The 24,559-nt window shown below is 54.3% G+C and overlaps 1 protein-coding gene across 5 annotated transcripts in view; it reads left to right on the plus strand.

Moving 5' to 3' along the window:
• SH2B3 (SH2B adaptor protein 3) overlaps positions 1-24,559 on the plus strand; it is a 47,784-nt gene that overhangs the window by 18,776 nt on the left and 4,449 nt on the right. For 4 of the 5 annotated variants that reach the window (XM_063614481.1, XM_063614482.1, XM_055238709.1 and 1 more), the window contains exons 3-4: positions 24,197-24,298; positions 24,382-24,473. In XM_063614481.1, the coding sequence (XP_063470551.1) occupies positions 24,197-24,298; positions 24,382-24,473 (194 nt within the window). Of the gene's footprint in view, positions 1-10,763; positions 12,319-24,196; positions 24,299-24,381; positions 24,474-24,559 lie in introns of those variants that run through there. The other variant, XM_055238711.2, reaches the window with a different exon arrangement.

Consider the following 24,559-nt stretch of genomic DNA (forward strand, 5'->3'; position numbering starts at 1 on the left):
TGGGCTGGCTTTTTATGAAAAGCAGTTTTTTGTTTTTTTTTTCTAGAGACGGAGTCTCACTCTATTGCCCAGGCTGGAGTGCAGTGGCGTAATCTCGGCTCACTGCAAGCTCTGCCTCCTGGGTTCGTGATTCTCCTGCCTCAGCCTCCCGAGTAGCTGGGATTACAGGCGCCTGCTACCATGCCTGGCTAATTTTTTGTATTTTTAGTAGAGATGGGTTTTCACCACGTTGGCCAGGCTGGTCTTGAACTCCTGACCTCGTGATCCACCCGCCTCGGTCTCCCAAAGTGCTGGGATTACAGGCATGAGCTACCACGTCCGGCCTCAATTTTTGTATTTTTAGTAGAGATGGGGTTTCACCATGTTGGCCAGGCTGGTCTTGAACTCCTGACCTCAGGTGATCTGTCCGCCTTGGCCTCCCAAAGTGCTGGGATTACAGGTGCGAGCCACCACGCCTGGCCAGGAGGTCACTTACTTTCATTATAAGTAAATCACTGGGCCTTCCAGGCAGAGGGAACAGCATGGGCAGAGAGACCCTGAGTGGGGAATGTGTTTAGCATGTTTTGAAGAAAGGACAACATGAAGAGGCCGGTGTGGTGGGAACAGAGAGAGGGAGATGGGGAGCGGGGAAGTACATGTGGGTGGAGGACACTGGGAACGGGAGGACTTAAGTGTTTTATTCCAAGCACAATCAGAAGCTGTTGGGAAAACGCAAGCACAGATAAAAAACGGTTTTCTCATCATTTGTTAAAAATCTCGAGGCTGTGACACCATGAAAGACAAATAACGGCCCCAATACATGATCTTATCTGTGCGACACTGTGGGGTTTTTTTTTTTTTTTTTTTTGAGACAGAGTCTGTGTTACCCAGGCTGGAGTGCAGTGGCGCGGTGTCAGCTCACTGCCAGTTCCGCCTCCCAGGTTCACGCCATTCTCCTGCCTCAGCCTCCCGGGTAGCTGGGACTACAGGTGCCCGCCACCACACCCGGCTAATTTTTTGTATTTTTAGTAGAGACGGGGTTTCACCGTGTTAGCCAGGATGGTTTTGATCTCCTGACCTCGTTATCTGCCCGCCTTGGCCTCCCAAAGTGCTGGGATTACAGGTGTGAGCCACTGCGCCTGGCCGGGGTTCTTAACTTTGAAAAACAACCTCTGTGGCCAGGTGTGGTGGCTCATGCCATTAATCCCAGCACTTAGGGAGACCAAGGCAGATTACCTGAGATCGGGAGTTCGAGACCAGCCTGGCCAACATGGTGGGTCACAGGGTCAGGAGTTCGAGACCAGCCTGACCAACGTGGTGAAACCCTGTCTCTACTGAAAATACAAAATTAGCCCGGTGTGGTGGCGCATGCCTGTAATCCCAGCTACTCGGGAGGCTGAGGCGGGAGAATCATTTGAACCCAAGAGGCGGAGGTTGCAGTGAGCTGAGATCGTGCTACTGCACTCTAGCCTCGGTGACAAGAGTGAAATTCCATCTCAAAAAAATAAGTAAATGTATAAAAAATAAAAATAATCTTGGAAGACCAGGTGTCGGGAGCCAGCTGGCCCTGGGTTTGAATAATGAATAAGCTGCTTTCTCAGCTCCGGGGCAAGTGGTATCACCTTTCTGAGACTCAGTTTCCCCCTCTGTACATTCGGGGGTACTCATAGTTCCTACCCCATAGGGCTGTGTGTGTTGGTGGGGAGAGTGCATGTGCCACGTGCCTGGCGCTGGGAGCACTCCATGAGTGCTGTGTTGCCGTTGCCACGGTTGTCGTGGTTTGTTATGGTTTTGACTTCGGGCGGAAAGCCCAGGTTTATTTCCAGTGCTTGCTGGGCCCTCAGGGGAAGGCATCCCCAAGACTCCTGTTCTCTGGGAGCCCTGATGGTAGGGCCCCATCAGATTCCCTAGGGCTTTTCCCAATCCAGGGAACCAGGGAGGTCCCAGAGGGCTTTGCTGTAGCCCTGGCTGGCTGGAGCTCTGTCACAGGCTTGGTGGTTGCTGTGGGGCCTGGGGTGTTGCCTGCAAAGCAAGCAGCCCTGGGGAGCCTTCTCCTAGCCCCTCGGAGCATCGGGTGGAACAGTCTGGGCGGCTCAGGAGCATCCCCTCAGTGAATCCGTGTCCAGGTGATGGGCCGAGGGTGCTCAGACCACAAGTCTTGCATGTGCCTGCCAGGTGGTCAACTGTGACCCCTGACCTCTGACCCAGGGGTTGGCTCTGGGAACAGTTTTAAACAAAAGGAAAAGAAAGTTCTGACCACCAGTGGGTGGTGGCAAAGGGCTTAAGCTTTGGATCTGCACTTGCGGTCTGTCACTTAAAGGGTGCCCCGCAGGAGAGGGAGCAGATGTAATCCCAGTGCCAGCCTGGTGGAGGCCCTGCTGCCCAGGGCTGGAAGAGGCTTTGGAGGGTGAGAGCCAAGAGAAGGCAGCTGCCCAGAAGTCTGAGGCCAGGTGGGCCCAGGCCACAGGTGAGCCTCACCTGCAGTTGGGCCCCAGCTCTGCCCCCGACGTGCTGTGTGACCCTGGGCCTGTGGAGCAGGGTGACCGTGCAGCACCACCAGGGGCACTGTGAGGGCTGCTCTGGGAGAGGGCGCTCTGTGACCGGGGGTGTGCAAGGGGAGGCCACAGCCTGCAGGGGGTGGGGGTGTGGGTGGAGGAGATGTCTGTGTTTTCCAAGGTCAGGAGAAGGGGAGAGAAGTCCCAGCTTTCTCTAGTCTCAGTGACCACTGCAGGTGGGCAGCGTGGGCCCTTGGGAGGTGGGAGGGGGCTGCCTTCCCTGGGGTTGGTCAGCAAAGGCCTCTTGGCAGGAGGTGTCGGTCCTGATAGATCTGGGTGAAGGAGTCCCAGGCTAAGGAATGGCAGGTTCACAAGCCCTGCAGTGAGCGTGAACCAGGCAAGTTTGTGGAATAGTCAGGCAGCCTGGGGTTCGAGGGAGCAGGGAGGGGTGAGACTACAAAGGTAGTGGAGCTGGATTGCAGAGGCCCTTGTGGGCCACGGTGGGGACTTTAGGTTTTACATTAAGAGCAGTGGGAACAATTGGAAGATTTAGGCCTAGAGGGCCTGAGACACTTGATCGGGCCGCCTGGGGGTGGGAGTGGGTGCAAGGGACCCTCCAGGCTACCTGTGGTCTCCCAGCTCAGGCCCGCGATGGGAGAGTATGGCATGATTTCTTCTAGAGACCTCCTTCCCCTGGGCACCGCTGAGCCCCAGGCAGGGCGAGGACAGGGGAGCAGTGTGTTTATGTGGGGGAAAGGTGACATGCCTTTCGTCACCCATCATCGGAGTCACGACCGACACTCTTGCAACAAGACAGGTCAGCAAGAGAAAAGCATCACAAAGTTATTGAATCAAAGTTTTATGTGACATGTAGCCTTCAGGAATGAAGACCGAAAGACCCCAGGAGATGGTCTGTCTGGTGTTTAGGTTTGATGGAGCAGGGATAGCTGCATAAAAATGGGATTGGGACGAAAGGGTGTGATCTACTGAGCTAGACGGAGGCGGGGTCCCAGCAAGGCCTGCTTGCTCCCATTCCTCCTGGCCTCTGCATGGTGTTCCTTCCTCCCGGTATAGGGCAGGACCTCTCCGGAACTTACAACCTGCCTCCCTCAGACAAGGTAGGTTGGAGAATTTCTTTGTGGATGGCTCCTACCCAGGAAGGTTAGGGGAAGGTTAGAGTTGTATTTCTAGGTTTTATGGCTGGCTTTCAGGGAGAGGGGTTCTAGATTCTATGACCTACCTTGAGGAAGAATTCTGGTTCCATTTTTCTTTTTTCTTTCTTTCTTTTTTTGTTAAGAGAGATGGGGATTTGCTATGTTGCTCAGGCTGGCCTCAAAGTCCTGGCCTCAAGTGATCCTGCTGCCTCGGCCTCCCAGTGTTGGGATTACAGGCGTGAGCCACTGCACCCAGCCGCCTAGTTTCTATGACTCGCTTCAGGGGAGGAGGGTGAGAGAGACAGGAGGGCAAAAGGAGGTGAGAGAGACTTTGCCTCTGAGGGCCCCTTCTGAGCCCTTCTAGTCTTCTTTAGTTCAAGTAGTTAACATGCCACAGCACCTTTCTTTGGGTTGTTGTTTTCTGAGCCCCAACATTCATGGCCCTGAATGTGTGCCTCTGTGTGCCAGGCGTTGCCCTAAATTCTTGGACCTTCCCATGGTTCACTGACCCATTTGACAGATGAGAAACTGAGGCACTGGGAGAAGCAAAGAGACTTGCTTGGGGTCATGAAGTGAAGGGGATCTGAACCCTGAGACGGGAACCCTTGATCCCAAGGGGCCCCTAACCCCAAGTCCCTGGCCACCTGCTGAACTGGTTCAAACCAGAAAGTATATAACCCAGCTCCAGGCTGGGCTGGGCCTGAGGTGTGCGTCTCACCTGGCAGTTACAAGAAAAGGAAATTGCACTGGTTGCCACATTTACAACCTAAAGCGGAGAGATTTCACAGAATCCAGACTTCTGGTTTCTCTTATGGAATCCGGGGATCTGCCGGGCACGGTGGCTCGTACCTGTAATCCCAGGACTTTGGGAGGCCAAGGCGGATGGATCACTTGAGGTCAGGAGTTCAAGACCAGCCTGGCCAACATAGTGAAACCCAGTCTCTACTAAAAATACAAAAATTAGCTGGGCACAGTGGGTGTGCCTGTAATCCCAGCTACTTGGGAGGCTGAGGCAGGAGAATCGCTTGAGCCCAGGAGGTGGAGGTTGCAGTGAGCTGAGATTGCACCATTGCACTCCAGCCTGGGCAACAGAGCAAGACACTGTCTCAGAAAAAAAAAAAAATCAGAGGATCTGGCGGTGTCAGGCCGGCATTGGAGGGGGTCCCAGCCTGGCCTGTGCTGCCGCTGATTCAGCGGGAGAGCCTGACGGGGAGGCGACAGCAGTGGGGACCCTGGGGAAGGAGAAAGAGTCCAGAAGCAGCTGCTGGGCTGGAGTAGCTGGCCTTGGGCCCCAGACCTTCCCGGGGAGGTGGGGCTCCCATTTCAAATGGAGCATGCCCAGCCTGCCGGGCCTCAGTTTCCACATATGCCCAGGCATGGATTGGCTGAGATGGTCTTGAAGTCCTGCCAGCCCTGGTGGTTCTGGAGGTTGAGCCTCAGTTTCCCTCATCTGTACAGTGGAGGACATGATGGAGTTCTAGCCGTTGATAAATGCCCTTTAAACCACCATTTATTGGGCTTTCCTTATACAGCAGGCACTTTACTGACCTGGCTTCATTTTATCTTCACAGCAGCCCTGTGAGGGTAGCTGCGCCATTAGGCCCATTTCACAGATGGGGAGACTAGGTCTGAGAGAGCTTAGGTGGCTTTCCCAAGGTCTCACAGCCTCTGTGGCTGAGAGGGGCTTGGAACCTGGGCAGTTGGCTGCCCCTGTGAGCAGTGAGTCCTTAGAAGGACTTACTGTCAGTATTACTGATGGCGCTGTTAACTAGGGCCCTGCATGGGTGGGGGCACCTGTTTTGGGCTCTCAGACTAGGAAAAGCTCCTGTGACCATGTTATCCAATGCCACCATTTTATAGATGCAGACACTGAGACCTGGAGGGGGCTGGCCAGCGCCCCTCACCTGGCACGGAGGACTCTGCCTGGCATATCCCACCCGTGGCCTCTGATGCCCAGCTTGGAGAAGTGGTAGAAGAGGGGCTGGGGGATGCTTCAGGGGGACTTAGCCCTCAGCCCTGAGCCCCCCGCTGCACCACAGGCCTGAGTGCCCAGGAGGCAGTGATCTGGGTAGGAGTGGCTGCGACTTGGGGGCAAATGTGCTTCAGAGCCATCCTCACTCATCCCCTTTCGAGCCAGGTGTCCCTGGTGAGTGACTTGGCCTTGCTGGGCCTCAGTTTTCTCTTCTGTAAAATGGGAAGTGTCATGGGGGGCAGGCTACGGTAAGCACTGATTGGGCAGGTGAGGGGCAGCCTCGGGCCCACCCTTCTGGCAGGAGACATTTGGGGCACCCAGAAGCCCTGGAACAAGGCCACTCTGACCTTGATTTTGGGAGCACAAAGTCCCCCCCAGAGATAGCACGGGAGCCCAGGTGTCTGATGAGTGACCCATCCCTTGGGGGCCTCGGTTCCTGGGCGTGCCTGGGTCTGCAGGGGAGGCAGAGGCGCAGGTGGGCAGCTCCCTCTGGGTGGGCCGTGACACCGCCTGGGCACAGGAGGGCTGTGCCCGTCCGTCCTTGCCGTGATTCTTCCAGGCGGCACCGCCCTGAACCTCCTTTACAGAGGAGGAAACTGAGACCCGGGGAGGCCACAGGAGTCGGGCTCTGGGCCCAGAGCCTGGGCGGGGATGCAGGAGCCACCCCCATGCCTCCGGGTGTGGGAAAGAGGAAGCAGAAAGAAAGGGACGTCCGCCGGAGGCCTGGCGGTTTCCTCTCGAGGCAGGAGTGTGAGGAGGAGGAGGAGGAAGAGGAGGAGGAGGAGGGCTGGCAGGAAGCCGCCTCAGGCTCTGACAGGATCGGGCCTGGCCTGCCCCTGCCCTTCTGAGCCTGTGACCCGGGGGAAGGCACTTTGCCCGCCCTGTGCCTCAGTTTACTCAGGTTGAAATAGCTGAATGATGGCTCCGGCCCCAGGATCAACTGAGTGCTGTCTGGGAAGCACCTAGAGCTGTGCCCAACACAGCCAGTGTTCGCTGGGGCCTGCAAGGCTTCGCTGCTGCAGGTATCACTGGCGTTGTCATTTTTATTTATTATTTATTTATTTATTTAGAGACAGTCTCGCTCTGTCGCCCAGGTTAGAGCAGAGTGGTGTGATTTCGGCTCACTGCAACTGCCGCCTCCAGGGTTCAAGCAATTCTCCTGCCTCAGCCTCCCGAGTAGCTGGGATTACAGGCGCCCACCACCACACTCCGCTAATTTTTTTGTATTATTAGTAGAGACGCGGTTTCGCCACATTGGCCAGGCTGGTCTCGAACTCCTGGCCTCAGGCTATCCATCTGCCTCGGCCTCCCAAAGTGCTAGGATTACAGGCGTGAGCTACCGCGCCCGGCCCATTTTTATTAATTGGTTTTCATGTGACAGGCAATGTGTCCGCCACATCCCATGGAATCCTTATCACAAACCCCAGAGGTAGGGACAGTGATGAAGCCATCTCACAGCCAAGAAAACTAGGCACAGAGAGGTCCAGAAACTTGCCCGAGGCCCCAGAGCTGGGAGGTGGCCAAGGCAGGAACTGAGAGTCCCTGGTGGGTCTGCCAAGGCCTGGGGGCACCAGGGGCATGGGGTTTGTGTTTAGGCCCCAGAACAGGCAGAGAGAAAGCACCCACCCTCCACCGTCAGAATGAGCCTGTGTCCCGGCAAGCAGGGCAGACTAAGCCCTGGTCTTGGCAGGCAGGCAGAGCTCAGGTCCTGGCGGGCACACAGGCTTAAGAAGCCTGTTTTTTCCTGGGCCCACGTCTCCTGGGGGACCAGGGGCAGAGGCTCCTGGGGTAGGAATGGAGGTGCCATCCACACTCTGTCCTGGGCTGCCGTGTGACCCAGGTAGGTCCCAGTCCTCTCTGAGCTATGAAGTGGGTGCCTGCAGTGGCCTTCTGGGAGTGATGGGGAAGGCGGAAGGGGTTAGGCAGGGCTCCTGCGGCCCCAGCCACACACACTGCCGCCCCATCTGCCCCCTTATTGGGGTTCCATGCAAAATCGTTTTTGAAAAAGTGCTTTGCCGCTTAGAAGAAACCCCCGACCGCGCTGAAACCACCGGGGCAGATGGTATCGGGGCGCTTCCTTTCAGCTCAAATTCTGCGAATCCACAGCCTAGAAAGTGCCCTGAATCCAACAAGGGGGGTAATTAAGTTATTATCGTTCATCCCTGCCCCGTCCTGCTCACCAGGCCTGGCTGCTCTTACTGGCTTCTTGGAAGTTGGTGTGGTATTTTTTTGTTTTGTTTGTTTGAGGGGCTGGTGTTGAGATGAGACCATTGTGGGGTCAGGGCTGTGGGCTTGGAGGTTCAGGGTCAGGGTCCAGGGGCAAAGGGTGGATGCTGGAGAAGGGCAGATGGACAGGGTCAGGTTCAGATCTTGGCTTTTGTATCCTTGCTGTGTGGCTCTGGGCCAAGAACTTGGCCTCTCTGAGTCTCAGTGGCTCATTACAGAAAATGGGATGCCAGCACTTGCCTTAGTGGGTTGTTTTGAGCCAATTGCAGGCCCAGGGAGGAGCTGGCATGATGTGTTCCTACCCTGAAGGGCGGAAAAAGGGGAAGGAGGCCACCAGATCCCACAGGTGGGTCCCCAGGGTCCCTCCCCGGGATGGGCAGCAGCCTGGCTGCTCCCCACAGCAACCCCTGGCTGGCCCCACTGGCGCTGCTGGAAATCCCCCACCCAGTTCTTTGTGAATGGAAAAGGAAACTGAATGCGCTAGAAGAGGTCTCCGAATGCTGGGGCGGGGGGGCTTCCTCTCCCAGTGCAGGAGGGGCCACCTCAGCTTCCTTTCTGGGGCCCCATACCCCCTTTTTCCTATCTCCCCTCTGAGTTGAGGAGGAGGCTGTGGCCCCCGCCCACTGTTTGGCCTCTGGAACCACTGGGTGACAGCGTACATAGGGGCGATTAAGGGCCACCTGGCCTCTGGACCTCCCTCGCTGTGGCTGCTGCCTGGGACCCTCCACCCCATGCCTGACTCGAACCCCAACCTCAGCTCTATACACAGGGGTACCACTGTAGGAGGAGAGAGAAACCGCTCTCTAGGGAACCACCTGGAAGGGGGCCCTGCCCTGTCTTCATCTGGGTACCCCATGTAATCTAGGAAACTGTCTCTAACCTGCCGAGGGCCTCCATGTCTAAGTTCCTAATGTTTTTTATTTTGCCTTTTCAATTAATAAAGCTCATGGCAGAAACTATTTAAAGAAAAAAAAAAAAACAGTACCAGAAAAACCTCCCACAATCTTACTACCCAGAGAGAACCAGCATTTCCATTTTGGTAGATGTAATTATTGTCATTTTTGTTTTTGAGACTGGGGGACACTGCTCTGTCCCCCAGACTGGAGAGCAGTGGTGCCATGTCAGCTCATTGCATCCTCAATCTCCTGGGCTCAAGGTGATCTTCCCACCTTAGCCTCCCAAGTAGCTGGGACTATTTAATGCTGCTGTTAGCATAGACATTAGCAGAACACCATGCCCTGCTAATTTTTAAGTTTTTTTGTAGAGACAAAGTCTCACTATGTTGCCTAGGCTGGTCTTAAACTCCTAGGCTCAAGCAATCCTCCCACCTAGGTCTCCCAAAGTTCTGGGATTACAGGCGTGAGCCACCACCGCACCCAGCCTCTTCTCTGTCTTTAACTTTGCCTCCGCCTCCAAATTCCAATTCCTTCAGCAATTGCTGGGAAGGGATTACTTTTTGCACAATTCTGTCTGGAGCCCCTTGTAGGCAAGAGCTTGTGGACAAAAACTTCAGCCTTTGCGGGCCTGGCATTCCTCATACTATTTGGTCACCTGCTTTTTTCACTTTGTGTCCTGAACATTTTTCTGTATTCTTTTTTTTTTTTTTCCCCACTTCCTAGGTTCAAGCGATTCTCGTGCCTCAGCCTCCCGAGTAGCCAGGATTACAGGCATGTGCCACCACACCCGGCTAATTTTTGTATTTTTAGTGGAGATGGGGTTTCACCATGTTGGCCAGGCTGGTCTCAAACTCTTGACCTCAGGTGAGCTGCCTGCCTCAGCCTCCCAAAGTGCTGGGATTACAGCCACTGCGCCCAGCCCATTTCTAACTTTTTTGCTGGTATAAGATGACCCTGGGATGAACACCTTAAGTCAGTCTTGGCTCCCACTTCTGATGATTTTCTTCTGCTCAGTTCTTAGAAGGGGAGTGCTGGGTCAAGGCTTTTATGAGCACTTCTGATCCATTCTTGCTCTCAAAGCTTTATTGAGATATAATTTACAAACCATTAAATTTGCTTGTGTAAAGCGTATAATTCATTGGTTTTTAGTATATTTACAGAGTTGTGCAACCCTCACCATAATCTAATTTTAGAACATTTTCGTCATCAAAAAAGGAAACCTTGTACCCATGAACAGTCACTCCCCGTACTTCCCTCCCCAGCCCCTGGCAACCACTCATCTCCTTTCTGTCTCCAGGGATTTGCCTATTCTGGACATTTCACATATGTGGAATCAGACTATGCAGCCTTTTGTGTCTGGCTTCCCCTTCACTTAGCATCATGTTTTCGAGGTTCACCGAGGTTATAGCATGTATTTTGTTCCTTTTTATGACTGAAAAATACTCCATTGTATGGACTTGCCACATTTTGCTTATTTGTTTATCACTTAATAAACATCAGGTTATCTCCATTTTCTGGCTGTTATGAATAATGCTGCTATGAACATTTGTGGACAAGTTTTTGTATGGATCTGTGTTTTCATTTCTCTTGGGATACATCTAGGAGTGGAATTGCTGGGGTGTATAGTAATTCTATGTTTAATTACATTGAGCTGGGCATGGTGGCTAACGCCAGTAATCCCAGCACTTTGAGAGGCTAAGGCAGGTGGATCACTTGATGTCAGGAGTTTGAGACCAGCCTGGCCAACATGGTGAAACCCTGTCTCTACTAAAAATACAAAAATTAGCTGGGCCTGTTGGTGGATGCCTTTAATCCCAGTTACTCAGGAGGCTGAGGCAGAAGAATCACTTGAACCCAGGAGGTGGAGGCTGCAGCGAGCCAAGATCGTGCCATTGCACTCCAGCCTGGGAAGCAGAGACTCTGACTCAAAAAAAAAAAAAAAAATATGACTATATATAAAATAAATATGACTGCCAACCTGTTTTCTGAAGCAACTGTACCATTTTATATTCCCACCATCATTGCATGAGAGGACTCCAGTTTCTCCACGTCCTTGCCAATATTTGTTATCATCTGTCTTCTTGAGTGTAGCCATCCCAGCCATCTTAAAGGGTGTGAAGTAGTTTCTCAGTGTGGTGTTTTTTTGTTTGTTTGTTTGTTTGTTTTAAACGGGGTCTTGTTCTGTCATCCAGGCTGGAGTGCAGTGGCAGTATCTCAGCTCACTGCAGCCTCAAACTCCTGGGCTCAAGTGATCCTCCCACCTCAGCCTCTTCAGTAGCTAGGATTACAGGCACACACGACCACACTCAGCTAATTTTTGTTTTTCACCACACTACGTGATGTGGTTTTTTGTTTTGTTTTGTTTTTGTTTTTTGAAGAGCTAGGGTTTCACCATATTTCCCAGGCTGGTCTGGAACACCTGGATTCAAGCAGTCCTCCCACCTCAGCCTCCCAAAATGCTGGGATTACAGGTGTGAGCTACCGGGTTTAGCCTCAGTGTGGTTTTGATTTGCATTTCCCCAGTAGAAAATGGTGTTGAGCATCTTTTCATCTGCCTAATAGCCATTTCTTATTCTTTTGATACATTATTTTTGAGTAGCCTTCCAGAAAGGTCATACCCATATCTCTTCTTGTCACCAGTGGTGCCAGCACTGGGTATTATTTTAAAAACCTTTGCCACATTCTGGATGAAAAGTGGTTATCTATCCTAAGTTTGACCATTTCTCTTTGTCAAAAGTTGAGATATGATTCATATACCATAAAATTCACTTGTTTAAATTGTACAATGCATTGGCTTTTAGTATATTTAAACAACTGTGCAATGATCACCACTATCTAATCCAGAACATTTCTATCACCCTAGAAAAAAACCTTGGAGCAGTCAGTCCCAAAACTCCCTACCTCCAGCCCCTGGCAACCACTGATCTTTCTGTCCCCGTGGAGTTCGACTGTTTCTCTTTCTGTTCCTTGGTCATACACATTTCTTGTGATTTATCAGGCTATTTACTCAGCATGTTTGTCTCCCGCACTGCTTGCCTTTTTCTTGATTTGTGAACACTACATGGCATGGATATTAGCTCTGTCCCATGTTGCAAATATTTCCCTAGTTTCTGATTTGACTTTTCAATTTTGTTCCTGCATTCTTGACCTATGGGGGTTTGCAAGTTCCAGGCAGTAAAATCCAGTGATCTTTATGGTTTTATTCTTTGCTTTTTTACCTTAGAAAGGCCTTTCCCCACCCAGGATCAGATAAATAATTACTTAGGTTTTATTCTAGTTCTGTCTTGGTTTCCTTTTTCACTTTTAATTATTTAATCCAGCTGGCTTTTGTTATGTGTGGCTGGTGTGATTTCCTGTTGTTTTGTGATGTCAGTGAGAGGCTGTCAAGGCCTGTAACATGGTAAACGTTCAGTAAACAGGAGCTAAAATGTTAGTAATGAGAGTCCATGCCGGGTGGAGCTCAGAAGGACATGGGATTCCCGGTGCTGTGCTGTGGCTGGAGGAGGACCTGGCCTGGCTGTGCCAGTTGGCTGGGAGCCCCTCTGCCCCAGAAGCCCTTGCTCTCACCTCTTCTTCTGAATCATCGTTCTTCGAAGGCAGGCAGTAGCTACCGTTGTCTGGGGCTTTGGGGATCTTGGTGGTGACGAGTCCCCTCTCCTCTGGTGCACTCCCCCGACCCGAGATGGGCGACAGAGGTTTTTTGTTGTTTCTTAACCACATCTTTTTCCACCCACACCCGGTGCAGAGCAGATGCTTGGCCGGGGCTTCCCCGAGCTGGTCCTGGCTTTGTGGCAGGGGGTTGGGCTGTCGGTGCCCCATTCAAGCCTGGGGACCTGGCCCCACTGGTGTGTGCTACGGTAGACCCAGCCCTGGGGCCCCAGGATACCCTCCGTGATTGTCACAGATGCGGGGCCTGGCTACAGTCCTCACTGGTGTTTTGTTTTTGAGAGGGCGTCTTGAAGTAGCCCAGGCTGGAGTGCAGTCGATCTCGGCTCACTGCAACCTCCGCCTCCCAGGTTTAGGTGATTCTCGTGCCTCAGCCTCCTGAGTAGCTGGGACTACACATGCACCACCACGCCTGGCTAATTTTTGAATTTTTAGTAGAGGCAGGGTTTCACCATGTTGGCCAGGCTCATCTCGAACTCCTGACCTCAAGTGATCTGCCCATCTTGACCTCCCAAAGTGCTCATTACAGGCGTGAACAACCCCCACCCACTGCAGGGAGCTGGGCTCGCCCCCTCCCTGCCAAGGGAGCTGCTTGCTCTCCCTTCTGTCTGGGAGCACAGCCTGGCACTCATGGTTTGGGGCATCCATGGCCTTGTGGTGGCAAGGAGCAGAAGGTGTCACCTGAAAAAGGTGTGGCCAAGGGCAGGGGTGCTGGGCTTAGCCAGGCTGGCCACAGTGGGGGCAGGAAGGATTCCTATGGGGACAGCTGGGAGCAGGATGTGGTCGTGCGAGGCGTGGGCTGATGGCAGCTGGCATGCAGCAGGGGAGGTGCTGGGACCAGGCCTGGAGTGGGATCTGGTGGCCCTGCCGTGTATGGAGCTGAGCACTGCCCAGAGATGCCATCTTGTCCTCAGAAGTGGCTCAGGCCTGCTGGGGATAGGGCAGGTGGATGGAAGCTGCTTCATGCCCTGTGCCGTGTGCTGGTCCGCTGGCTGTCACTGCAGCGCAGCTCCCAGTGCCTGACAGTTGTTTGTCCTTATTTGGCACTTGAGAGCCCAGCGGTTTGGCCAGAATGGTGCCCTGTGCGGAGGGCACAGCTTGAGTGAAGGCGTGGAGGGAAAAGGTCCTGGGGGTGTGGCTCCCCTCCTTCCATCCTGCTCCTTGCAAGGCCCATCCCAGGACATTCCTCCCAGCCAGGTGGGCTGGATGGGGCCTGGACTTCCTGTCCATGTATTGGGATGAGAGCGCTGGGGAAGGTGCCCACTGTGGGGTAGGGAGTGTAGGGCTTTCCAGGCATCGTCCCTCATAAGCCACTGCCCCCAGGCCTTGCGCATAGCCCCACCATGGCCGACTTGAGAGTGGACGTGTCCCACCATCCTCACAGCAGGCTGCAGGGGCCATGTCTAACTGGCCCCTCCACCCTTTACCACCTGGTGGAGTTGGCACCCATATCTGAGGAGGGGACCATGTCGCTGCTGGGGACTCTGGGCTCGTCTGGAAGCAGGTGTGGTGGGGGCTGTCTTTCCCTGCGTGAAGGTCTTCCTCTGGGTGTCTGTCACTGTAGGGAGGCCACTCTAGCATCTGAAAGGGGCTCTGTGACCTTGCCATCATGATTCTATGTTGGGGGGGTGGTCGCTGTCTCTTTGAGAGGGGTCTTTGTGTCTGTGTCCCTGTGATTCTCTGACATGCAGGAGGACCATGATGGGAACTGAGGGGAATTCACTCTGGGTGGGGATTTAGACAGGTCCCCAAGTCCTGTCTGTCCCAGCATCTCTGGCTAATCACTTCCCCTGCTCCCTCCCGCCACACACATACACGGGAAAAGCAGGCTGGTGTGTGTCCTGTTGCCCATACCACACTCAGTCACTCAGTGTGAGCTGGGGTGCCACCTGCCTGGAGGGGGGATCTGACTCTGAACAGGGATTCTATATTTGGGGGTGTCACACTCAGCATGTCTGTCTCTGCCTCCACCATCTGACTGGGAGAATTCCTCTCAGGGTTGGGGTGGGCACCCAAGCCTTGCTCCCAGTGGGGGCCCAGCCCTGGGTCGGGCCTAGAGGAGGTGCTTGGAGGGTTTGCTGGGTGACGGATGAATGAGCACTTGGGTAGGGGCCTGGGACCCCCAAAGCCCTCAAATGTCTGGAAAGCAGGGAGACGTTTCTGGCTGGGGAGGTTTCTGTTTCTGGCACTGGGGGGCTCTTGCCAGGAAAGGGCTTTTCTGGAAGCCATGTGGCTTTTCTGGAAGCTTCTCTCTTCTCTTTCCTCCTCCCCTGTGGGGAAAGGGCACCTGAGGCAGCAGGGTGCAGACCAAGGGGGGATCTGGCCCATAATGAACAGGGTGGTGGGGGTCTAGGAGCCGCTGCCCTGTGGAATGGGCCCACTGGGCGTTCAGGGCAGCAGGCAGGCTCACTTGCACAAGTCCAAGGAGTGGGTCCCATTATCATCCCCATTTTACAGGTGAGGAAACTGAAGCACAGCGGGCCAAAGTGATTTGCTCGGGGCCCGGCATTTGAAGGGTCTGTGAAGGAGGGGCCGGGCTTGGCACTTGAGAGCCTGGGCTTGGGGTCCTGGTGGGGGGCATAGCAGAGAAGCGCCCTGTGGCCTATAGTTCCCACACTGATTCAGTCGCTGGAACTGGCTCATTGCCTTCAGTTTGCCCCCCAAGGAGCTGGGGAAAAGGGGGCTGAGATCACCCATCATACCCCATACCTCCTTCTGCTTCCCAGGCACTTGAGAGCTTGGGGGTCTCAGGTACCTACCCAAGTGCTCATCCATCCATCCACCCGGCAAACCCTCCAAGTACCTCCTCTGGGCCTGCCCCAGGGCTGGGCCTCAGCTGGCAGCAAGGTTTGGTGCCCACCCCAACCCCAAGAGGAACTCTCCCAGTCAGATGGTGGAGGCAGCTGCGTCATCAGGAAACAATGGCCGGTCCGATAAGCTCAGTGCTGAGGGAGAGGCACAGGAATTGCACTAATCATGACTTAGTGGTCAGGGAAGGCTCCCTGGAGGAGAGGAGGTTCTCTCTGCTGGGACATGCAGTTTGGGTCAGGCAGGGCATCACAAATGCAGGGGCTGGGTGGCAGGAGAAGGTGTGGGTGGGAAGGCGGCTGGAGACCAGGTGTTGGGGGGGCTGGGGGTGGGCAGATGAGGATTGGAGCCCTGGCTCCACTTGACTCTTACTCATGGCTGGGGCACTGCATGATTTTGCCTCCCAGAGTCTGTAGCATGGGGGCTCCTGATGGTGCCCTTGTGGGGAGGTCAGGGGACTGACACACTTGACCCTGCCTTTCAGCCTGCCCTCTTCCCTGGCCAGCTGGAGGGGCCCTGGGAGGCCCACCCCAGCCCTGAGAGCACTGGCTTGTAGCATCCCTATCACTCATGGTCTTCACTGGGGTGGGGGATGGCAGTAGGGGCCATCCTCCCCTATGCCCCCCGTTACCCAGCACAAAGGATGCTTGGCCAGCAAAAGGCTTATGATGAATGTTGAGCACCCACCACCTAGCAGGCACTGGCTCGTGGCCAAGGACACCACGTGAGCAAAGCCAAGTCACGGCAGAGACCTGCATCAAGGAATGCGCAAGACCAGCTTATAGGACAACAGGCAGGGAAGGAAGTGAAGGGGCTTCTGCGACTAGGGATTTAGATACTGCGGTCAGGGAGGGCCTCCCTGAGGAGATGACACTTTGAGAAGCAGTCGTATTTGTGAAGCTGTGGGGGCAGCTGCCTCTCTGAGGGCACAGGCCCCGAGCGCACCTGGCACACTGAAGAGTGGAGGCCAGTGTGGCTGGATCAGAGTGAGGGAGGGAGGCCCAAGAGGCTGAGGAGGTAACAGGGGTCTCTCAGGTGGGGACCACAGGGGAGGTTTTTTTTGTTTTTTTGTTTTTTTTTTGAGACAGTCTTGCTCTGTCGCCCAGGCTGCAGTGCAGTGCAGTGGCACAATCTTGGCTCACTGCAACCTCTGCCTCCCGGGTTCAAGTGATTCTCCTGCCTCAGCCTCCCAAGTAGCTGGGACTACAGGCACCTGCCACCATGCCCGACTAGTTTTTGTATTTTTTTTTGTGTGTGTGAGATGGAGTTTCGCTTTTGTTGCCCAGGCTGGAGTGCAATGGCACGATCTTGGCTCACCACAACCTCTGCCTCCCGGGTTCAAGCGATTCTCCTGCCTCAGCCTCCCGAGCAGCTGGGATTACAGGCATGTGTCACCACACCTGGCTAATTTTGTATTTTTAGTAGAGACAGAGTTTCTCCATGTTGGTGGGTCTGGTCTCTAACTTCTGACCTCAGGTGATCTGCCTGCCTCGGCCTCCCAACGTGCTGGGATTACAGGTGTGAGCCACCGCACCTGGCCTAATTTTTGTATTTTTAATAGAGACAGGGTTTCACCATATTGGCCAGGCTAGTCTTGAGCTCCTGACCTTGTGATCTGCCCGCCTCGGCCTCCCAAAGTGCTGGGATTGCAGGTGTGAGCCACTGCGCCCAGCCGGGAGTTTCTTTTGAGATGGGATTTTGCTCTGTTGTCGAGGCCGGAGTGCAGTGGCACCATCATAGTTCACGGCAGCCTTGACCTCCCTGCTTCAGCCTCCTGTAGCTGCAGGGGAATTTTGAGCAGAGGAGGGTAGGCTGGAGCAGCGTGGTGGGGGTGGAAGTAGCTAATTCTGGACAGACTTGGGTATACTCTGATGGGACAGATGGCAGTTTTTGATGCTGCCCAACTCCCAGAAGGCCCAGGTGTCACACTTTTCTAGCCTGGCTCCTCTCTCCTCACTGGGGTCTCCTTGAGAATACCCCCTTTTCCCCCAGCAGTTGTCTGGGACTGGAATCCTGGCTGCTCGGCTCCCAGCATCCACCACTTTCTGCCTTTGAGGGATGGGCTGTGCCTCCTCTCCTGCAAGTCTTCTGTGGCTCCCTGGCATCTGGGAGAAGATGGGGGACAGAGGCCTCCCTGCCCAGCTCTCTTGACCTCCCTCAGACCCCAGCCAGCTCAGATGCCGGTGGGTTTCAGATCCACCCAGGGCCCATGTTAAAATGCAGATTGCAAACTCCCTTCCAGATGTCCTGTGCCAGCAGGTCATAGAAGCACCCTGTGCTGTGTTCACTCCCCCTTGGAGGTCTCTTGAGCCTTCTCATCTGTGAAGTGGGTGAAGGCACAGGAGGGCCACGTGAGGCTCACACATACTGCTCCTTGCACGGAGATGGCCCAGGGCAGGGTGGTGAGTCGTCTCCTTCATAAATCTCACTGTCCATGATGCCCAGGGTTGTCTTTTGCTCTGGAACCATGACCTTCCTACTTGGTTTCGTCGTGTCCTTGATGGTGTGATGCTCATTTCTGTGACTTCCTCTTGGAAAACTTTGAAAAATGTTGCCAGCCTGTGAATTCCACAATGTGGAAACCGCTGGTGGGCCACCCAGGCTCCAATGCCTGGCACAGAGCAGATGCTCACTAAAGGGTGGCGTGGGGTCTGTGAGCATCATTTCCAGCCACAGTCAAGCCCCTGTTGTCTTCTAGCCTGGGGCTGTGCCTTCTGCCCTCTGGGTGTTGGCTCTTGCTATTCCCTTAACCTCCAGTGCCTTTTTCTCCATCGCCACTTTGGAGAATATTCAGCAAACACTACTGCCCCTTTCTCTGTGCCTGGCCAAGACCCAAAGATGGAAAAGGAAGAGGGAGGCCTTCTTGAGCCTCTGGTGCATGGGAGCAGGGGAGTGACAACTCAGGAGGGCTGCTCAGGGAGGGGCCTTCTTTGCTCTCAAGTCTCTCTTAAGGCTGAGCTCCTAAGGCCCTGTGCTCCTCCCTGCCTTACCATTCCCGAGATCCTTCCATACCCCCTGGGAGCTCTTTTGCACACACTATGCTCATATTCTCAGGGGAGGATAGTGGCATTATTATCCCATCTTAGAAAATGCAGACTCTTGCTTGAGCCCAGAAGGTCAAGGCTGCAGTGAGCTAGTATGTGCCACTATACTCTAGCCTGGGCAACAGAGAAGGACTGCCTCAAAAACAAAACACACACACACACACACACACACACACACACCCCAGAGAGGGACTCTGCCTCAAAAACAAAACACACACACACACACCAGAGAGGGACCCTGCCTCAAAAACAAAATACACACACACACATGCGTGGAGACTCATTTTGGGAGGCCGAGGCAGAAGGATCACTTGAGCCAGGAGTTTAAGACCAGCCTGGACAACATAGCGAGATTCTATCTCTATCTCTACAAAAAAATAATCAGCCACATGTGGTGGCATGTGTCTGTAATCTCAGCTACCTGAGAGGCCAAGGCAGGAGGCTCACTTGAGCCCCCAGGAGTTTGAGGCTGCAGTGAGCCAGCCTGGGCCACAGAGCAAGACCCTATCTCTTTAAAAAAACAAAAACAAAAAACATTGGAAACTGAGGCTAGGAGAGGTGAGTCACTTATCCATGGAAGAGAAGACAGAGTTGGGACTCAAGCGCAGGACTGAGTATCCCAAACCTCAGGGTGGTGGAGTTGCTGCATGGTTCTGCAGCCCTGAGGGATTTCTGGGCAGGATACTGGGTGGCTTTTAGCAACTAGGCTCAGTCTTGATGCTGCCCACCCCAGCGAATGGCTGAGAGGCACCATGTTTAAGGAGAGTGTGCAAGGTGAGGACCTTCCTCACCTCAATCCCGTATTACCTTGGGATGGTAATAAGGTCTGTGAAAGAGGTCAGAGTCTGGGTAATGCATGGGTTCAATAGGTTTCTCTGCTGCAGGACTTCTCAGAGTCTTTAATGGAGCTAAGCAGCAGCATTCTCTGTCCACAAATGACTGTCCTCTCTCGGAGAATCCTTTGCACTGGCTGCCAGGAAGCTCAGAGACAAATCTGTCGCAAGAGGGACTCTTGTCTGTGTTGTAGCAGCTGTCTCCCTCCCAGCTCTTTCTGGGTGTCTCTAACCTGACTAAAATCATTTTTGGAAGGAGGCAAGGAATTTTTTTTTTTTTTTTTTTTTAAGACAGGGTCTCACTCTGTCGACCAGTCTAGAGTACAGTGGTGTGATCTTGGCTCACTGCAACCTCTGCCTCCCAGGTTCAAGTGATTCTCCTGCCTCAGCTTCCCAAGTAGGTTAACTTTTTGATATCAGACAATAAGCTTGGATTAAGTATTTTCCATAATAATGCTCATTCATCCATTCATCCATCCTGGCAGCATGAGGGATTCAGCCATCTAGGACAGGATCTGGAATTTGCTGTGCCTTTTCAGACCCCCCTCCCTCTCCTCCTCCAGTAAGAAGGTCAACAGGACCTGCTTACGGGCCCCCTATTAATTACTGAAAGCAAACTGAATCTCCAGTTAGTGTCCTGCCCAAGGTTTCAAAGGTAGTAAGTGGTAGAGCTAGGGCTCTTCTAACCACCTGCAGAGCTAGGCCCAGGCCGCCAGATGCCTCTTGGAGGGCATAGGTGTGGCAGAGGCATGGCTGGTGCTGGAGGGTTGACGGAGGTCTGTCCCACTGCTGCTGTACACAGATGAATGTGGGCTCAAAGGCCCTGGGGAAGATAAGACCACCAGGGAGCTAGTGTGGCCTGGGGGGGTTCCCAGGGGTGGGCGGTCTCTTCCCAAGGCTGGTCTGGGCCAGGCCTTTGCTGCTGGGGTGTGTCAGATGCTGCCCTGTGTCCTGCCCTCCAGCATCCCAGGAGGAGGGGGACAGCCAGCAGGCCTGCTCCTATTATGAGCTTCCCCACCTTAGAAAAAGCTCAAGCTGATTCCCACAGCCTTGAAGCCCCATGGTGGCTTCTGGGGGCTGCTGTGGCAGGCTCACCTGTGCCTCTTCCTGCTCTCTCACCAGGGGAGGCCATGCCATCAGCCTTGCTCTCCACGTAGGTGTGGTCACGCCACCAGGGCTCTGGCCTTTGACTGGTGTGTCCAGCCCCGCCCTGCCCCCACTTGCCTGTCTCAGCCCTTGCTAACGTGGAAGCTCCATGAGAGCCTGGCCAGCCAGTCTGCTGGATGCCTCAGGGCAAAGCCAGTAACAGACCCCACTGAAGGTGGTTGTGAGGACCTGGCAGGGTGGGGTGTGGCCCAGTACCTCGGAAGACTCTAGAAGGACCATCCTGGCCCTATAAACGTTTGTGCCAAGGCAGATCCCCTGTCCCTCAGCACACAGAAGGAGCAGTAGGTAGCAAGAGTTTCCAGGTGACAGCATGAGGGCAAATGAGGCCTAGAGAGGAAGGGTCTGTTGCCTCCAGCCCGTCACATTCCCTCCAGGCGGGCTGAACAGCCAGGTGGGAGAAGGAGGGATCCTCAGGTAGGTGGGAGTCAGGGAGAGCTGCGTGCCCTCACGAGGCTGGTGTTTCATCCCCACTTCTCAGATGAGGGGACCGTGGCTCAGAGACCTTTGCAGGGGGACTGATCACAGCACAGGGCCATTTGAAGGGAGCCTGGGACTGCATTTCCATGTGGGCCCTGGGTAGATCTGGAACCAGGCTGGCTTTCCTGGCTCCCCAGCCCTTTGGCTCCCTTATGTTCTTGGCCTTCTTTTCACAACAAACTCAGAAGCAGCCGAGTAGTTGGTTGTGTTGTCTGCAGTTGCACTGAAGCACGTTTTATTTCGGCTAAGTGACATTCCTTTGTTGTCCCTGTCTTGTAATTATACGTTAGGGTAGTATGTTGGTTATATTACGTGGAATTTATTGCAGGATGGTAAGGGAGCATGTGACAAAATGGGACAATAGTTCTGTAAGGCTGAGAGAAGCTGGGGGTGTACCCAGTGGCTTGGGCCACTCAGAGGGGACTGTCATGCTGTCAGTACTGTAGTGGGACCCAAGCAGGCCTTACTCACCAGCCTGTTAACAACAGCTGTGCGAGTCAGGCCTTTTGCTTGTGTTAGCTCACCTTGTGAAAAAATGAGCTGACTTACAGATGACAACTAAGGCATGGAGAGCTGAACCCCTTGTCCGGGGTTGTATAGGAAGTGGCAGGGTCAGGACTGAATCTTAAAACCTAGAGGGTAGGGCCCGGCGTAGTGGCTCATGCCTGAAATCCCAGCACTTTGGGAGGCCAAGGCAGGCGGATCACCTGATGTCAGGAGTTCGAGACCAACCTGGCCAACCAACATGGTGAAACCCCATCTCTACTAAAAATACAAAAATTAGCTGGGTGTGGTGGCAGGCACCTGTAATCCCAGCTACTGTGGAGGCTGAGGCAGGAGAATCGCTTGAACTCAGGAGGTGGAGGTTGCAGTGAGCCGAGATCATGCTACTGCACTCCAGCATGGGCAACAGAGTGAGACTCTGTCTCAAAAAACAAAAAACCCTAGAAGGTAAAAGAACTATAACATCTGGGATAAAGTTAGCTGTTGAAATAAATACAAGTCCTACTGTTGGGGTAGTGTTGGAGCTGGCCTGCATCTTTGACTTTGAGATTCCTAGCAGCCAGAGCAAAGAAAGAGATTATTCCCACTGGAGCCACAGTGGCCATAACAAACAAAAGCCATCTGTTTAGATGCTGGGAATGGAGAAGACTTGCTCCCCAGAAATAGACGCTGCAGGATGTGGTGGGTGACATTCTCCTGTTCAAACCACAAATACCTGAAATGATTTGGCCACTTTGATCACCCAACCACAGTACAGCCTAAGCTGGGTCCAGGGAGCAGCTGTTGCTGGTCTGGCTTGACTTTTGAGGGAGGTGGAATAGCGGGCACGTGAGAGGAGGGAACCTAAAGCCCCCACAGCTGCTGACACAGCCCCCAGGTTTGAGCTTGTCTCCCCCATCACCCATCCCCCCATATAGCTTAATCAGATGGGCATCTGGTGCTCCTTCCCTGCAGTGGCCACAGCCTGAGCTGTCCAGGCTGAGGTTTCGGCTGCAGCAGGGGTTATCCTGCCCCCATGTGCCCACACGCTGCAACCTGGCTGGAGCCTCTGGCATAGGACACCCACACCACCGGGTAGCTTAGTGGTGGACCCCGGCTCTGATACTTGGCAGGCTTGGGTTGAGATTGTGGCTCTAGGCCTGGGCAGCTCTCACCGGCTGCTGTGGGGAGTCGGGGAAGAACCCCTGGGTTGTGCTCAGCCAGCAGGCAGGTGGCAGCCAGGCTGGCTGTGGGTGAGGAGGGGAATCCTCTTTTCACCACTGCCTGCCTGCTCAGCAGTTCCTCAGCTGCTGGGGGTGGAGCTGGCTTGCAAGGGCCAGAGTCAGAGTGAAACCGGCGGCTCTGCTGGTTAATCTCAGCACTGACACTGGGGACTAGGCCTGGAGCGGAACTGAAAGGGAGACCAGGCCCGTTCCCCTCCAGGCCTGGCCTACATCCTCCCAGTGATCCTTAAGGCCTGCAGCCAGTGGGGAGGGTTGGGGCCAGGCAGGGCCAACTGGAAAAGTAGCAGAAGGAAGTGGCCACTCGCACCTTACCAATCTTGCAGACAGGAAATGAAGGCTCTGCAGGGCTGGCTGGCTGTGAAAATGGGCAAGAGCACAGAGGCCCCAATCCCTGCACACTGCACTGTGTCCAGTGCCCGTGTGGATGCCATGCGAGGCCTCACTCTGCCTGCCCTGTCCTGGCTGCTGGACCTCTGGGAGTAGGAGGTGAAAGTGCCCTGGCTGGTGCTGGTCACTTCAGGCTGGAATTTTCTAGTCACGCAGCTTTCTAGTGAGAGGCCGCAGTAAGCTGTGGCCAGTGTTGGTCGTTCCTGCCGTCATTACTCTCCCCCAGCCTGTTGTGTCCGCCAACCAGAGCAGGCCCGGGAGCTCCCAGGAGACCTGCTGGAAGGGCCCAGGTGGCCATCCTGCTCCTGCCAGGCTGCCCTCTTACCTCACTGTTCACTGACTCTCCTGCACGTGGGAAAGCGGGGATAAAGGAGGTGGCCAGGCCACTGGGTCATGGTCCTTCCTTCCAACAGAGGTACCTGGTACCTCTGTGTCTAAAGCAAGGTTAAGCATCTGGTTTTGGGGGTCAATTCAACAGCACTAGCAGCTCTAGTCCAAGGTATGCCCTTTTGGGCTGAGGTGTGAAGGTCGGATCACCTGAAGCCATGGTTGCTGGAACATCCTTTGGGCCTGCCTCTGCTTTCCATCCCCCTGTTCCCAGTTTGTTAGGGGCTGTAGTATTTTCCAGGAACACCTGAATGGAGGGGGCCCAGTGGGGCCACTTCTGTCCATTCCTTCTCATCTCTTTCTCCCCTTTTCTTCTTTCGGCCATCTTTTCAGTCTTGTCACAAGAGGAAGGGGAGGGGCAAACCCCCTCCTGAGCAGATTCCCAACCAGAAGCAGCTGGCTCCTTGGCTGCACAGTGCCCCAGCACAGGAAGCATCTGCAGGGTCAGTTGAGACCTGGGAGCAGAGTTCCTGCCAGCAAAGGAACAGTGGCTAACTCCTATCCACCCTGTAGCCCTATGTGCCGGGTGTCCTGGGAAGGTCCAGGGCCAAGATTTTGTGGTTTTACGGTGGCTTTAACTTGGGCTAGCCATGCTAGGCTCTGCCCCTTTGGGCTTGGTGTGATGAGACGGTCAGCAGCTGCTATCGCCTGGCTGGGCAGGGAGCTCTTTGCTCACCAGTGGGAAGAGAAACGATGTCAGACACATGGCAGAGTGGGAATGTCCCCAGGACCAGGTCCAATGGGCTGGGAGGGCTGGCCTTCTGCCAGCACATGCTTCTTGGGATCTCAGTGTGAATGGTGTTCAGGAGGCTAGGGGAAGGCACTGTGGACCTCACTACAGGCTCAGAGCCTGCACAGCAACACCATGGATACTCTCTCTAAAAGGGGGACTCCTGGGGAGACTATAGACAAACTCAGGCCTGGCTGGAAGAAAGAGCATCAGGAACAAGCCTTGAGTATCCCATCTTGGTCTCATAGAGTTCAAGGCCCAAGCTACAAGCAGCTTGCTCCAGCATCCAGGAGGTCCGGCGGTGCACACGCCTTGAGATGCCTGACAACTTTTACACCTTTGTGCTGAAGGTGAGTGACAAGGCTTTTCACACCCTGGGGCAATACGAATACATATACATCAGACCCAACCCTGTTCCCTTCCTCCCTGCCAGGTGAAGGACCGGACAGACATCATCTTTGAGGTGGGAGACGAGCAGCAGCTGAATTCATGGATGGCTGAGCTCTCGGAGTGCACAGGCCGAGGGTGAGGTCCTGGGCCCTCGTCCCTGGCACGACCTTTGCTGCTACCACCCCTGACCTGCCCAGATCCTTAACCTCAGCCTCTTCTCC

The sequence above is a fragment of the Symphalangus syndactylus genome, chromosome 13 (assembly GCF_028878055.3).
Source record: "Symphalangus syndactylus isolate Jambi chromosome 13, NHGRI_mSymSyn1-v2.1_pri, whole genome shotgun sequence".
Taxonomy (NCBI): domain Eukaryota; kingdom Metazoa; phylum Chordata; class Mammalia; order Primates; family Hylobatidae; genus Symphalangus; species Symphalangus syndactylus.